We start from the raw sequence: 16281 nt of genomic DNA on the forward strand, positions 1-16281 counted from the left end.
GAAATATAACGATTCCAACTGCATCTATAACCATAGGATGAAGAGTCTGGCTATCAGGAGATTTAAGGATGATGTTTTAAAAGATACACAAAGCAAGTATTAGAGGATTAGTAATCAAAAAGCTTTTCCTCATTAAAAAGATTAGGAGTGATTGAAAGACCACGTGAAATGGGCGTTGGTTTAGAAAACTTGGTGAAGACTCTGCTGAGTGAGTTAATAAAAGTTGCATATAGTTGTAAGGATACTACAATTCCAACACGGGCCAACAATTCAATTTACAACAAAACTAAATTAAGCAACAAATACCTCTTACTCACATATACAACACATATAACAACAAATTCATCACGTATCACCAAAATCATCCCATACCACCAAAAACAACACTTACCACCAAAAGCAACACATCTCAAAAAGCATCACATATCACCAAAAACAATATATATCCCCAAAAACGTCCTATAAAGGTATGAGTCTCTACGTGCATCCTATCCCAAGGGAACTACCCAATTCCCTACTCGTGTGCCAACATTATTGAGTGTTCTAAGTGACTCATGACTTCCATCCGAAACACCCATTTCGCTACTCTGACTCTACCAAACACAAGTATTTAGCGGTGTCATTCAAAAATTGGTACCAACGGTGTTGTACATCCATAACACATCTCAATCCAACGTGATATTTGTACTGGTCTACACCACTCCAGTCCACGAACATGTAGTGACAAAGTACATGTACTATGTGTCGCGAGATCTTCTAGAAAGTCTGGAAATGCATCCATTCACTTGACAACGGAGACTTTAGCTAATCTAAAACCAACAAATAACAAATAGCAAAACCACTCACATAAACCATTGTGTAATTGTATCATCTTCGTATTCTATATACACACGAGTTCACCAACTCAAAGTATTATAAATAGCCTTTACAAAAGATAAAAGAATAATATATCATTTACCTCTTTGTGCAAATTCAAATGTATATAATTAAAGATTTACAAAAACATGCCAAGAATCATAAAATAACACGTGATTCATACACCCTATCCAAAATTCCAAATCTTACCTTGTAGAACCAATAAATCGAGGCCGAAGTCCTGTAACAAAACAAGGCTGTGTCAACTTCGCATAAACACCATCTTTCATCGCCGCAAGCGAATCATGAGTCCCTTGCTCCACAATTTGACCACCATTGACAACCAAAATCTTATCAACTCGTTTCATCATCGCCGCCCTTCTCGCAACCAAAATCGTCGTTTTACTTCCGATCAAAAGCGTATCAAGAGCCTCCTGCACCACACGTCTCGATTCATGTTCAATCGTCCCATCAGCTTCATCAAGCAACAAAATCGGCGCGTTTTTCAACACCACACGCGCAATCGCAATTCTCAGTTTCTGTCCTGGTGTTAACTCCACGCCACCGGGACCCACCGGAGTGTCGTATCCGTTCGGCAAACTGCTTATGAAATGGTGGGCGTTTGCGATTCTTGCCGCCTCTTTGATTTCAGTTTCGCTCGCATTACGTCTCGCGTAGGTTATGTTTTGTTTAATCGTCGTCGCGAAGATTACCGGTTCTTGTTGGACAAACCCTAGCTGGTTCCTTAGCCATCGTAGATTGAATTTTCTCAAATCTTCTCCATCTAGAAGAATCTCCCCGGAAATCGGATTGTAGAATCTTAAAATCAGAGAAAGTATCGTGCTTTTACCGGAGCCGGAAACTCCGACTACACCCACCGTATGTCCGCCGTCGATTTTTACGGTAAAATCTCTCAACACCATGATTTCCGGACTATTTGGGTAACAGAAATCGACATTTTTAAACTCGATCGTCCCGTACGCACTAACTGGTTTAAGTGCAGAAGCTTTATCAATCTCAGAAACATGATCGATGATCTTAAAAACCCTAGTGAGAGTTTTTCGTGTCTTGTGTATGTTAAACGCGAGCCCAAATGGTTCCACTAGTGCGAATGTTGCAAACGAGAGAACGATGTATTCTCTAAGAGCTGTTGGAAGATCGATGTTCCCGTTTTTTACAGAAACACAAGTGTACCAAAGTAGAACAGAATTGCAGGCGAAGAGGATGAATCTTGAAAACCCAAACATGAATCCTACAGACATTCCATGATAGAAAGTTTTTCTGTAAACTTTCTTTAGGTATAAACTGTAAAGTCTTGATGCTTCGTTTCCAGCTGAATACGCCATGAAAGTCGAGATGTTTCCTACTACATCTTGCAGAACCATGGATGCTTTCTTGTGAAGCTTCTCTATGCTACGTGAGAATCCAAAAATCCATGTTTTCTGAGAAGTTAAGATCAATTGTTTTAAAAGCGATAAAAAGGTGAAGATAAATTGTGAATAGTGAAAAAAAAAGTCAAAAACCTGTGCAGATGCAGAGAGTGTGAGAAATGGTATGGTGGTCAACGCCACCATGGTCAACCTCCATTCGAGAGTCAACCCAATAATTACAGCAGTAAAAGCAGCGAAAAAGTCTTGGGCGAGAATAGGAAGCTGATCAGTGAAAGCAGCACGAACATACGTGGCATCATTAGCCAAGTGTGTCAACAACTTGTCACTATTATTCTCTTCTTTATCAAACCATCCTACTTCACTCTCAACCATGGCTGAAAACATCATTCTTCTAATTCTTTCTGTTATTTTTTCTCCCACAATTCCGAAGTAAAAATGTTGCAAAATTGTGGCTACTAAAATAACGATAGCCATACATGCGATTATCAAGCACCATTTGTTAACTTCAATTTGAATGTTATGGCTTTTATCAGCTTTATAATATGCAGTCACTATCAACCCAACAATGTAAGCAAGAATAGGTCTAAAAGATCCATAAATTGAAGCCCCTACACTTCCCAAAACTGCATACATCCACTCTGGTAAACTTAGCTTCATAACTCTTGTTAAAGATGGTGAATGTTGGTATTTACTGTTGTCTTTCTCTTTTAACTGAGGGACATTATCATCTATCCTTTCATTGTGATTCTTACTTGGTAATCTACAAAATATATAAAAGTCATAAACATTGCTATTGTTAATTTCTTGCATTTTTGTGAAAGAATATTATACCTTTCAGGAAGTTTGACTACTTGTTCACATTTAAGAAGCTCATAATAAACACCACGTGTGTTAATCAGTTCATCATGTGTACCCATCTCAACACATTGACCACTTTCCACAACAGCAATAAAGTCAGCATCTTTTACAAGACTTAATCTCCGAGCGATCATGACCGTTGATCTCCCAAGTGTAATCATCCTTAAAACTTCATGAACACCATTTTCTGCTTCCAAATCAAGATTACTTGTAACTTCATCAAGCAATAGAATTGGAGGGTTTGAAAGAACAGCTCTAGCAATAGAAATTTTAATCTTGTGTTCATCTGTGAATTCTAAACCAAGTTTATCCACGTGGGTTTGGTATCCATTTTGAAGGGAGGTTATGAATGTATGCACATGTGCTAATTTTGCAGCTTTTTTGATCTGTTCTGAAGTGATGTCAGGGCGTCCATATGCAATGTTTTCTGCTATGCTTAAAGATACTAAAGCTGGTTCTTTTGTAACAAGTCCTATTTGGCGTCTCAACCATTCTAGCTTTAGGGTTTTAGTGTTTACTCCATCCAAAAGAACAGAACCTGTTCCCATATAACAATGATGACAAATATTAGAACTGAAAACAGAAAGAGTAAATTAGAGTTAGGGCTCATGTGATTTCTATTTTTTATTAGTTGTAGTCCTTATTTCAAGTTTTCATATCAATTTGGTCACTAGAAATTTTGTCCTTATTTCAATGAGCATATGGATTTTGTTCTTTATCGAGTAAATCACATTTTCGACACTATATCTGTTTTTCAATTTTTGTGCCCAAAAGTTTTCTCTTGCAATTTAGTCCTTGTTTAAGGTTTTTGTAACATTTTTGGTCCTTGTTTCAAGTAAAATGACTGTTTTTTTTAACTAAAGTTGCAAAAATCAGCAATGGTTAGGGACCAAAAATGTACTTTACTCTTCATTCTAGGACCAAAATCAAAATAAAACCTTGTAAGGGGGACCAAAACTGAAAAAGATTTCAATTTTGGACTAAACAAAGTAAAACTCAGATAGTACAGACACTATTTTTGTAATACAATTAAAAAAAATCAAGATTGTAACAGCTGAATGTAAAACCCATGTAGAGTCAGAATCATGTTTACCCAAAGTTGGATCATAATGCCTTTCCAAAAGAGGAATTAAGCTGCTTTTTCCTGATCCACTTCTTCCCACAAGTGCCACAGTTTTCTTGGCAGGGATAGTAAGGTAAATTCCATTCAAGATAGAAATCCCAGGACAAGAAGGGTAGCTGAAATAAACATTCCTAAACTCAATCTTTCCTTGAACAGAAACTAAACTATTTCCATCTGAATCACCATCATCTGTACAAGTAGACCCCGCATGTCTTATAACCTCATACAGTCTGTATGCAGCTATACGCCCTTCCTCAAATGACCACAAATTCCTAGACGCCTGATTCAACCCACTACAACATAACATCAGTAAACAAAATGACAATAATACCCTTTTGTCAAAAAGTTAAAAAGGGAAAAGATACTTACAGGCCACTTAAAACTATAGCGAAAATGGATGTCACGATTTCAGCACCTGTGCATTTTCCAGTTGTGACTAAAAACCTTCCAACCCAAAGTTGTAAAGCACAAGAACACATTCCAAATCCATATGTGAATCCAAATCCAAGCCCTTGAACAAGGCTTATTATGATCCCATATTTTAATGTATCCTGAAGAGAAGACGCGTAAGAATGCTTGGCTAATGCTTCATTTGTGAATGCATATAGTGTCCTAATGTTTGATAGTGCCTGAAAAAAGTAGTAAGTTGTTATCAACCTTCCTTTATATTCCATATGTGAAAACCCACAAAAGATTTACATATTTACACACCTCTTTAGCAACACTTGCAGCATGATCATTAGCATCTTGAAGGTTTTCTTGAAACCTATAGAAAAATACATTTGAAATTCTACCTGCAGCAATGATTATTGGGCCTGTTGCTAATGCTACAAATGCAATCTGCCAGCTGTTAAGAAATGCAATGATAAGTCCACCCAAGCATGTTGCTATGTGCTGAATGTAATTCCCAACCTGATTAAATTTTGTTCTTTAAATTAAATATGGAAAAACCAGAAGCGATTATGAACAAATATGAGAGAAAATCTTTATACCTTTTCACCAATAACAGATTGGATGACTTGAACATCAGTCAAGATTTCGTTGACTATATCCCCATTGTTTCCATAGGTATCAAAAAAGGTCATGTTTTGGTTTAATATAACCTGAACATATTTGGTCCTAATTACAGCAGTTTGTCTTTCAGCAGTAAGAATCCAACACCAAACCTCTGTAAGATGAAGGTAAATCAAAAGATTCATATGGTATTTAGTAAATTTTAAAATGTAATAAACTTTTATCTTACCAATCCATCCAGCAGTAAAAACAGTTAAGCCTATATACACGATATACAGAGCATACTGCATATTGAAAAACAACAAACAGTTCGTGAGAAATTCTGAAAGAAATTAGAGAATTCGAATAGAATATGACACTGAGTACCTGGGAAAAATGGTCGAACAGTTGATCTGCATTATTACGTAAGCTCAATAAATGAATAATCTTTCCAAATAAATGTAAAAACACTACGAGGGATGCACCATGAACAACAGCACCCAACGAACCCAACATAATCAGAAGAAAATCAAGCCCGTCTGCACAGGCAAACAATGCCAGAAATGGTACAGCCGATGGCGGAATCACTTCCTCCTCCTCCTCCTCCTCGATATGATCATTCCCTCCATTAAACTTCCGGCGACTGGTGGTTGTATCCAAGTAAGGCAACGGGGAGTCCGGAACTTCGGGCTTCTCCAACACCGGCGTCAGGGGCTGGGGCTCCACACCTTCCGGCGGAGTCCAGAACATTGTTCAGAATGGAAGCTCGATTGGGTGGTGTGTAGAAAGTAACTTGAAAAATGTAATGATTGAAAGAGGGAGATATCGATTCTTAGAAGAAATAATCAGAGGTTAGGAGATATAAACATGAAATGTGGAATCAAGAGGTTTGACTGATTGTTTGTAGTTTGGATTCTTGATTCCGTTTACTGTATGTGTATGCATGGGTTTTCTCCCTCTAGTTTCCCGCCACCATATTTTGGTTGTCACTCTCGTAAGCGTTAAAGCAGAGGAAAGAAACGGTTAGTTTTTACCTTTTAGCCGATCAAGTTCTCCTGTAAAAGTAATTAATTATACAAAGATTTTATTAGTAACCAGGTGTATTATATTAGTTTAATTTAAAGAAAATTCTAAACAATTGAGAAGTTTGAATTTATAAAAAAAAATATTGAATTATTAAAATTAAATTGTTTTGTATTTTTTTAAATTAAACAAATCATTTAGATAAATAAACAAAGAAAACTAATTAAACTTTAATTTAGAAAATTTGAAAATTGAAGAAAGTCAAAATAATATGTATTTATTATTACATTTATTGTAATTATTACATTTAAATATTATGTGGAAATTAATAAAATGAAAAAAAATAAAAACCATAAAATGTCATGTGGAAAAAATTAATTGAAAATAATCATAAAATAACATATGATTAAATCAATAAGAATGTAACATCTATCAAAAAGTTTTTTATTTATTAAAGAGGATGTGAGTAAAAAAACAAATTTAACTGATCCAATAAGTCTTTAAGTCTTTATGCAAGATTTAGACAAAAGAATTAGGTTTTTACATAAATAGCCAATAACTTTGTGGAAATTATCATATGGGCTGTGAAATTGACTTCATATGCACCACATGGTCATGTAGGGTCAGGGGATGTTTTTGACATCCTTATTATAGGTATAATTCCAATAAGATTGATTTCCATTCAGACCATACTAAAATCTAACATAAATTCTATTTGCACAACAATATTAACACATAAACATAAAGATGTCATTATTATATACAAACAAACGAGAAACACCAACAAGATCTGTTACATCATAATTATCAACTATCTTTGATAAAATTATGCACCCCATAACGTTGGTAATAAAAATTGGAGTGCCTATCTACTACATCCATCTTGGTTACCATCAAATGAATCGACACATAATAATTTATATCTGCAAGCAAATTTATAACCTAGTCCCTCCATTATGATGTTATGCACTACATCACATCACCTTCCTATGCCATGATCCTCTGGTTTGCAAAAGAACTTTAAATATAGGGTAAATTGCACCACTCATCCCTCGCACACATGCCAGAAAGCGTGTTTAGTCCCTATTTTCAAAAGTTAACTCGGATAGTCCCTTATGTCGTTAAAAGTTGCACACTTCATCCCTCGTTAGTTTAATTTTGCATGTTTTATCCCTTCTGAGACATGAAAGGACTATAATGCCCTTTTTATTTTCTTTTTCATTTATTTTTATCAATTTCAATTATTTTTAATTATTAAAAAGTATTATAATTATTTTTCTATGTTTCTAAAGAATACTTGACCACCACCACAATCGGTAATCCCCACCACCACCACCGGTAATCTATGCCATCGCCGGAAAATAGAGCACTGCTTCCACCCCTCAACTTACCCCACCCACTCCTCGGTTCAAAGTTCATCTTTTCCATTGAAAATAACAACCAAACACCACCTCAATCAATCTTTCATTCACTTTTTGTAAAGCTTCGGTGACCTCCACAACAACATCAACAGAAGTCTGACTAAGCTCCAGTTTAATCTTCTCAAGCTTTTCAAGAACTTGTTTTGCTTCCTGCGTTTCCTCCGACGTAGGATCCAAACAGAAGTGTCGATCTAAACGGTAAGGAGAAGGTTAAGGAGGAGTGCAGATCTATTATACTCAAACCAGAGTGAAGATCTGCTACCCTCTCATTGGAAAAAATGAAAGGCGGCTAGGGTTTGGTGCGCATGTGCATATCTTCTTGGAGCTTTCTTCACCATCACTTGTTGTGAGCCGCCCGCACCCATAGATTTGTGTAGAAACCCTAACATCGCCGTATGAAACTCTAAATGTAGATCTAGGTTTGAGTTTCAGACCTAAATGTAGAGAGGGAGAGGACGTGGTTTCTGATGTTCGAATTTTCGATTTGGGTTTGAGTTTCAGATCTAAATGTAGATCTGAATCGGTTCGAGATTCATCAGGGGTTTGATTTTCATATTAGAAGGCAGGTTTTGGGTTGAATATTTGATGTTTGACAGTGAGGTATGGTTTATCAATGGTGGTGATTGACGATAATTGGAGGTGGTGGATATTAACTGTAATTGTTTGTGGTTTCTGGATGGTATTTGAGATTAATGATGGTGATATGAAAGAGGGGAAAACAAAATATTTTTGGCTAGTTAGTTTCGCCGGAGGAAGGAGGAGGACGGTCAGTTTCCAGTGGTATTCGGTGGTGGTAGACAGTGGTTCTGGTGGTACTGATTTTTAGGAAAGGTAGAAGGAAAATGGAAAGAGAATGGGAGGGGAGGGGTGGGGATATTTGATTTTTTTTTTATTTTTTTATAATCTAAAACTGATAAATGAATAAAATAAAATGAAAAATGAAATTATTAAGGCTAAAATCGTCATTTCATGTCAATAGGGACTAAAAATGCGAGAAAAAACAAACCAAGGGACGGTCCGAGTTAATTTTTGAAAATAGGGACTAAACATGCTTTCTAGCATGTGCACGAGGGACCAATGGTGTAATTTACCCTTAAATATATCACACATTGATTTTTTTTTTTGAATAATTTCTGAAAATTGTATTTCAAGATATTCAAAACTAAATAGTATAATATGTAGTATGTACACTGTGCTTACAAAAACTTTCAATTATAGGACAACAACATCACAGGATCAAAGAATTTCAAAGTCGGTCGTGTTCCGTTTTTTAATGTTGACATAAATATCTTGTCAACATAAAATTTTAAGGACAGAAATCTAGAACCTAGTTCATGTTCCAAACTACATTTGTCAGAAAAAGAAGTCGGCAAAATGATATGTAATTTGAAAACGTAAATTGATGGTCACATAAACAAATTGCAAGAAAGAATACCAAATCCATGTCATCTTAAACTTACCTCACAAATTATAATCTGTAACAAACTAACATCACATTCACCAATCGAATTTTTGAAATTACTAGACATACGAAAAACATTTCAGTGATCATCGATCCAATTAATATGTAATAAAGTCCCTAATCTCTATTAATTACAGTTTAAAAGTTAAATATCCTCATTTTATATCAAGAAAACACAAGTCTCTTCTAAGTAGTAAGTAGACAAGTATTGGAAATGTCAATTGGCTGGCAATTGGCATAGACCATCTATGGAAAAGTTGAAAATCAGGAATAAACAAAACTTATTTATGCTTACTCTTGTCCCTAAAAACACCTATCTGTCCATATATTATTTTAAGAAAGAAGATTATAATTTTATAAATTGGAGGCAAGATTCGCCCAACAATAACAAATAACAATCTTGTTATCCAAACTTGATAAAACTATAAAAGGTACTAAAACAACTATCTATCTAATTCTAAACACTTTTTTACAAAATAATAATAATAATAATAATTTCAGTTTGTAATGATATAATTATGAAAATATGAGGCAAGATTTACCCAAAAATTGAAAATAATGATATTTTTCCCATCTTTTTATCTAAAACTCATTTTAAGTCTAATCTATGGTTTAGTTGTTTTTAAATAAATAGCTGATAAATTAAACAACATTGTGGCTGTAGTTTAGTGGTAAGAATTCCACGTTGTGGCCGTGGAGACCTGGGCTCGAATCCCAGCAGCCACACTCTATTTTTGCTTAATTTCAGGTTTATTTTTTTGCTTTACAACTTATTTTATGACGTCTAAATGGTATTTTTAAACTCTTTTTAACTAATAGCCAATGATTTTGTTACATATCTAATATTACTATTTTATTAGATTATTCTTTGTTTATTTAGAGTTTTATAAAAAATTAAAATTTTTCTAAACATGAATCTTTTATTTTTTAATTCTTATTTTTATGATAGTGTTCTCTTACTTGATGTAAAATTTGATCGATTTATATAAAATCAATAACTAGGATTTAATATTTTTACATACTAAAAAATCAAAACTATCCAAAGCACTTTGATTTGTTTAACTTTTATTATCTATTATTAAAAAAAAAAGGCATAAATGTGTAAACAATTATTATTATTTTTTTTTAAAAAATCATGAATTAGTGAATATGTGGGTTATGACTTATGAGCCAAATTGTAACACCATTGATCTAATTATTTTCCGTTTTTACCTGTTAGTATGAAATTTGTTTGCAAATTGGTCACTTAGCTCCTTATTTTTATGATAGTGTTTTTTTATTTGATGTAAAGTTTGATCGATTATAACATAAATTATTAGTAAAATCAATAACTAGGATTTAATATTTTCACATACTAAACAATCAAAACTGATCCAAAGCACTTTGATTTGTTTAACTTTTATAATCTATTATTACAAAAAAGTCATAAATGTGTAAACAATTATTATTATTTTTTTAAAAAAAATCATGAATTAGTTAATATGTGGGTTATGAGCCGAATTGTAACACCATTGATCCAGTTATTTTCCGTTATTACCTGTTAGTATGAATTTGTGCAAATTGGTCCCTTAGCTCCTTAATAGGAAAACACACCTTTTGTAGGTACGTTGGGCGTATGTGGTTGATGCCCAAACCTTAATTTTTAAGGTTTGAGTCCTATTTAAGCACTATTATCTCACTGAGACCCCTATATTCATCGGCATCCATCCCCATTTTCGTCCTTAACGAACCTGTTTGGAAATCTCACTTTAAACACCTCATTAAATCACAGCCTATACATCATCCATGTAAGTAGATCAATCAATATAACGAATTGGAATCACTGATAAATCTTGTTTATAGGTTCATAATAACGATAATGAACTTAAACATAAGTTATATTAAGTATGGTAAACATAACTCACTTACAAGGGAGTTTAGCGAGAAACCGGGCTCTGCGCGGACAGAACTTCTGACCCGAAAGCTCTTCTTCTCGGGGCCTTCTAGCACTCTGAGACTCGCTACTAAAACCTAGGAGGTGCTAGGGAAAGGCTTAGAGGGTTTGGGGTGTTTGAGAGAGAATGGGTTAGAAAGGTGTAAGAAAATAAGTGATTTGCACATTCTATTTATAGGTTGTGAGAAGGTCGTACGGTGGGCGTACTCCAGCATTACGTTGGGCGTAATGTGGCAACGTGTCACCATATGGTGGCAAGCTGTGGGGAAGAAGGTGCGGCCCAGATCGTGCCACGTGTCACTCACTAGTTACTCCAAAAACTAATTATCTTCTAAAATTTGTAACTTTCGCATACGAGCTTCGTTTTTGACATTCTTTATATCTATGCGTAGGTATCGACAAGATCTACAACTTTTGTTTAGACTTCGTCGGCTAATTTTGACTTTAGTTTTAAAGTTATATTTTAATACGCTTAGACAGTTAAAGTCCGTTAAAAATTCATAACTTTGTCGTCCGTTGTCTGTTTTTGACTGTCTTTATATTGTTGATATCTTATTAATGAGATCTTCAATTCTCGTTAAGGTTGTATCGGCTAATAATCAACCGATCTAAAATTCGATTTATGAGTTGTATACTGATACGCTGAATCTTAGAAAAATCATAACTTCCTCAAATGAAGTTAGATTTGGACGTTCTCTATATGTACGCTCTCGGTTTAAATGCATACTATGACTTTCATTTAGATCGCTAAGGCTAAAAAGTATTTTGTCAAAAATTCACTTTTTATGATAGGCGGAGTCGTGACAGCTTAATCGCAAAAACTTCAACGGGTCATAACTTTTTCGTTATAAATCGGATTTCAGCGTTCTTTATATGTACGGAATCCTTGTGACATATACTATAACTTTTTTAAGATTATTTATCCTAAACAATCTCCTATCAAAAAGTCATTTTTAACGTTTATTATCTTTACATTGTCTAGCCTGAATCTGTGGGCATTACAAATAATTCTTTTGATTGTATCACGATTGAACATACGAAGCGGTTGTTATTCCAACCTGCAGACCAAAACTTGGGCGCGAAATCATGGTGCGCTTACGAAACCGACCAGTTTGTGGGGTGATGTTTAGGTAATCATGTTTTATTGATTACGTGAACATGCCAACGGGTGCCAAATGTCAGCTTTTACTATGTCATTATCTTATGTGCAAGGAAGCTACTACTTTTGATCCAGTTGACCTAGAAGAGCTTCTAATTCCAATTGGCGACTATCGAGTTTGTTTTGACATGAAATCATTCTACTTGGTCATCGACTTGCGGTTCGAGGATTATTTCCATCTCAGTTATGGTTTTGTAGCATTCAGAGAACGTGTGTTTCCATATGTGTTGCTTTCACGTTTAGTGAGTATGGTTAACCTTATAAACGTGTTCAATAACTTACTTCATCAATTAAGCAATGAAGATGTGGTGAGAGTCTCCCTGCTATATATGCTAGAGCAAGGACTTTTGGAGCAATACCCTCGACAACCAGCTACTAATGAACATATGGCATTCGTCTCTAATTTATAGGAGTTTAACATATATACATTTTTTTACCCACATTATATCAAAATGATACATATACTTATTAAGTGTAATTTTTTGACATAGGTACCCACGGGGCAGATTGATATTGGATTTCACTTATAAACAAATGCGTATTATGTTTGATAAGATTGAGGATCATTTAAACCCAAATGCGCCAAGAATCGACAATAAACACACATATACTCTGTAGGGATTTGTCTATGCATTTAAGGTATGTACACTATGTTTAATAAGAGTTTTTAAACTACAAGTATTGTAACTTTGTTAACTTGGTAAGTTGTCTTTCCGTATTAATTTTTTAGATTTGGATCTTGGAGACATTTCCCAACAGTAGTATTGTTGGTTCCCTATACCAGGTGTGACATCCTCAATTTCACGGCCAGAAAAGACCGGTTTATTTATGCTTTATTTGAAAATCAGAGTATATTTTTAATGAAATATGTTGCGGAATTTGTTCACAAAAATATGATAAAGAATTTATCAAAGCATTTCCGAAGAAATGTATTATATTAAAAACCTCGGGATATCATTGTTAATACAAATCAAAAGCATAAATATAAACAACATAGGCCTTATAATATCTATTTATTTTAGGGACCTATAATCCATTTATTCTAGTGGCCTATAATCCATTGATCTCTATAGGAGGAAGTGTAGAACCCCAATCTATTGGGGTGAGATCGGTCAGAGAGTCATGGGGAGTACGGAGGTGGTACTCAAGACCACAGAGCGGATCCAGCAGATCCGGAGCAGGCTCCAAACTGCTCAGAGTCGGCAGAAGACTTACGCCGACAAGCGGCGTTCAGACTTGGAGTTTCAGGTGGGCGATATGGTCCTCCTGAAGGTGTCACCTTGGAAAGGTGTTATCAGGTTCCGGAAGCGAGGAAAGCTAGGCCCCAGGTTCATAGGTCCGTTTAGGGTGTTGGCCCGGATGGGTCGGGCTGCTTACCAGTTAGATCTTCGAGCAGTGCTCAGCCAAATTCACAACACATTCCATGTTTCTCAGTTGCGGAAGTGCTTAGTGGATGATTCAGCAGTGGTACCCCCCGGGGATATTCAGGCTGATGACAACCTGAACTACATCGAGAGACCAGTGGCGATTCTAGATTGCAAGATGAAGGAGTTGTGGAACAAGAGGGTTGAGTTAGTTAAGGTACAGTGGCAGCACCGCAAGGGCTCAGAGTGTACATAGGAGCCCGAGGAGGAGATGAGGGAGTACTACCTGAAGTTGTTTTCAGACGCATCAGACTTCAAGGATGAAGTCTAAGACAAGTGGGGGAGAATTGTAACGGCCGGTTCCTTGGTACGCGTTTAATTAAATATTTATTTATTTTGAAATAAGGACTCGATGAGTTGGTAGCACCAACTCATCGAGTAGAAGGCAGTTTGGACTAGGGGTTTAAATGAGCTACTCGAAGAGTCGCAACCCTTACTCGATGAGTAGGACATGCTGGATGAAACCCTAATCTTTAGGGTGTGCACCTTATTTAAGCATCATATATGGCCTCCATTCTAGCCTCCATCACCTCCAAACCCTATTATCGAAACCCTAATCCGCCATAAGTGATCTTGAGCTATTTCTTGCCATTCTGAGTGTTATCTGTTCCTTGTGAAACTTGTGGAAGAAGTAAAAGAATAAGACTCAAGAGGGAAGGAGTAGATCCAGGAACTACACTTCATTTGCTACATTTTCTGGTAATCAAGTTTCCAACTTGATCATTCTTCTCTTAGATCTATTTATTTCTATTTTATGGAAGTTTTGGTTCAAGAACCTTGGTCCTTGGGGTTGGGGCTACCCAAGTGACTTATATCTCATATCTAGGATCTAGAAAGGGTTCCATGGCATAAAGGTGCAAACTTTATGACCATGGAAGCCCCATGCAAGCATATAAGCAAGTTTATGGTCTTTTTAACCCTAAAAGGCCATGCATGGAAGGAAAGTTCGGAACTTTATGTGTCCAACAGATGCTAAAACCCTAGATCTAGGTTTGTATGCGTGGATTTGAGATTCTATGGCCTTTTGGACTAGATCCATGTCATATAGGAATTAGGGTGTAACGCCTGTGTTTCCGGGCTTGCCATTTTTAGCAATGTAATGGTCTAGGTTAACCTTTTGTAACCCGTTTTGAAATAATAAGATTGTATTATTTGAGTATTATGTGTTTTGTGCTTAATTGCTTAATTATGTGGTTTGATTAATTAAGAATAAAAATAAGCGTCAAAATTTAAGTGTAAAATATACTTAATATCTTTGGTTAATGTTGTAGTAATTGAAACGAGGTTTTCGAATATATATAGAACGCCCAAATCTGACTTCGTATGAGGAAGTTATGATTTATCGAAGTTTCGGCTTAGCGGTATGCAGCCTGTTTTACTCGATTTGAGATCGAGGGGTTTTTAGCCGAAGCAATCTAAATGAGAATCGAAGATCTCATTGTTGGTACCGAAGCGATAAAAAGTTAGGCGAGAACGGACGTCAAACGAAGAAGTTATGAATTTATAACGAAGTTTTTCTGTCGCGGCCTATTAAAAATAAATAATAAAAATAAAGTCAAAATTAGCCGACAAAGTCTAAACGAAAGTTGTAGAGCGTAGTCTCACCTTTCCGGGGATATAAAGAACGTCGAAAACGGAGTTCGTATGAAGAAGATATGAATTTCCGAAGTTTATTAAATATTTTGTATTTATATTTAAATGGAAATTCGGAAGCATTATCCGAAGGAGTCACCGGTCTGATCCGAGGTACGCCCCGCGTACTCCGAAGGTGTCGACATCGCAACAAGTGGCTTCAGATACGTAAGCAGTGACGTTTCTCGGACCAGTACGCCCCGCGTACTCCGAGGCTCCAGCCTCCTATAAATAGGATCCGAAGGCAGCCGAGTCTTTTGCTCATTTTCACTCTTCTCTCTCCCGTTTTACATCGTTTTGCATGCCAGAAATATCCCGAAGCCCCGGTATTGTTCTCTAGCCCCGAGGCAAGTCCCGAGATCCCGAAGATTCCGAGAAGTGCGGTTCCCGAGCTGAAGCTCTGCCCGCGAGAAGTTCGATTTTTGAAGAGATCTCCCAGATCTGCTGAGGATTACTACTTCTGCAAGTCGTAGTGTTGTCCGATCATCCTCTGATCAAGTGAGTGTGTAGTTATTTTCTTCTAAACGCATAATTATGAAGTATTTTATACGGAATACGTATTATGTGTATAATTTTGTGTTTATATGTGTGAATGTGTATTCACTTTCTTCTAACTCATAGATATGATTTATTCTCTATGAGATATGTGTTATGTGTGTGTGTGCCTCATCTGTTATGTGAAATATGTGTTGATTAAAGCATGCTATACAGGTTTTTAAACTATGTATACAAATGTATATTTTTATCTACTAATATGTTGGGTAGAACATGGGTAGATAGTTGGTGTGTAATAAACAGATGAGAGACCTCGTTGTTGGTTGATTTAGTCATCTAGCGAAGTTTAGATGACGACCATGGACTTTTCTAGATAGTCTTGTGGAAAACATTAGCAGGTTCGTCACCTATAGGTGTTAATGAACTTGGGTGTTCATTCGCTGTACTCCATCCCCCTCATGGTTGCCTTATTTGACTTATATTGCTGAGGTACCCCCGAAGCATGTGTTGTC

The 16281-nt window shown here is 35.9% G+C and overlaps 1 protein-coding gene and 1 non-coding gene across 2 annotated transcripts; one reads left to right on the plus strand and one right to left on the minus strand.

The window, feature by feature from the left end:
- Positions 1 to 842: 842 nt before the first annotated feature.
- Positions 843 to 6193, minus strand: LOC111909463 (ABC transporter B family member 20). The gene is made up of 8 exons (XM_023905289.3): positions 5608 to 6193; positions 5471 to 5525; positions 5220 to 5395; positions 4939 to 5139; positions 4597 to 4856; positions 4198 to 4520; positions 3078 to 3642; positions 843 to 3006 (listed from the first exon to the last, which is right to left on the minus strand). Exons 1-8 carry the CDS (start codon positions 5968 to 5970, stop codon positions 1062 to 1064), a joined length of 3888 nt encoding a protein of 1295 aa, XP_023761057.1. The 5' UTR covers positions 5971 to 6193; the 3' UTR covers positions 843 to 1061.
- Positions 6194 to 9780: 3587 nt separating this feature from the next.
- Positions 9781 to 9852, plus strand: TRNAH-GUG (transfer RNA histidin (anticodon GUG)). The gene has a single exon. It is a non-coding gene; the product is annotated as a tRNA-His (tRNA).
- The last annotated feature ends 6429 nt before the right edge of the window (positions 9853 to 16281 follow it).

The sequence above is a fragment of the Lactuca sativa genome, chromosome 8, assembly GCF_002870075.4.
Source record: "Lactuca sativa cultivar Salinas chromosome 8, Lsat_Salinas_v11, whole genome shotgun sequence".
Taxonomy (NCBI): Eukaryota; Viridiplantae; Streptophyta; class Magnoliopsida; order Asterales; family Asteraceae; genus Lactuca; species Lactuca sativa.

Excerpts from the sequence above, each read along its gene's own strand:
- LOC111909463 (XM_023905289.3), bottom strand. The coding sequence starts at position 5,970 with ATGTTCTGGACTCCGCCGGAAGGTGTGGAGCCCCAGCCCCTGACGCCG. Across the intron at positions 5,526-5,607 it reads TGTTCGACCATTTTTCCCAG|TATGCTCTGTATATCGTGTA; the intron begins GTACTCAGTGTC and ends TTCAATATGCAG. Across the intron at positions 3,643-4,197 it reads GCATTATGATCCAACTTTGG|GTTCTGTTCTTTTGGATGGA; the intron begins GTAAACATGATT and ends ATATGGGAACAG.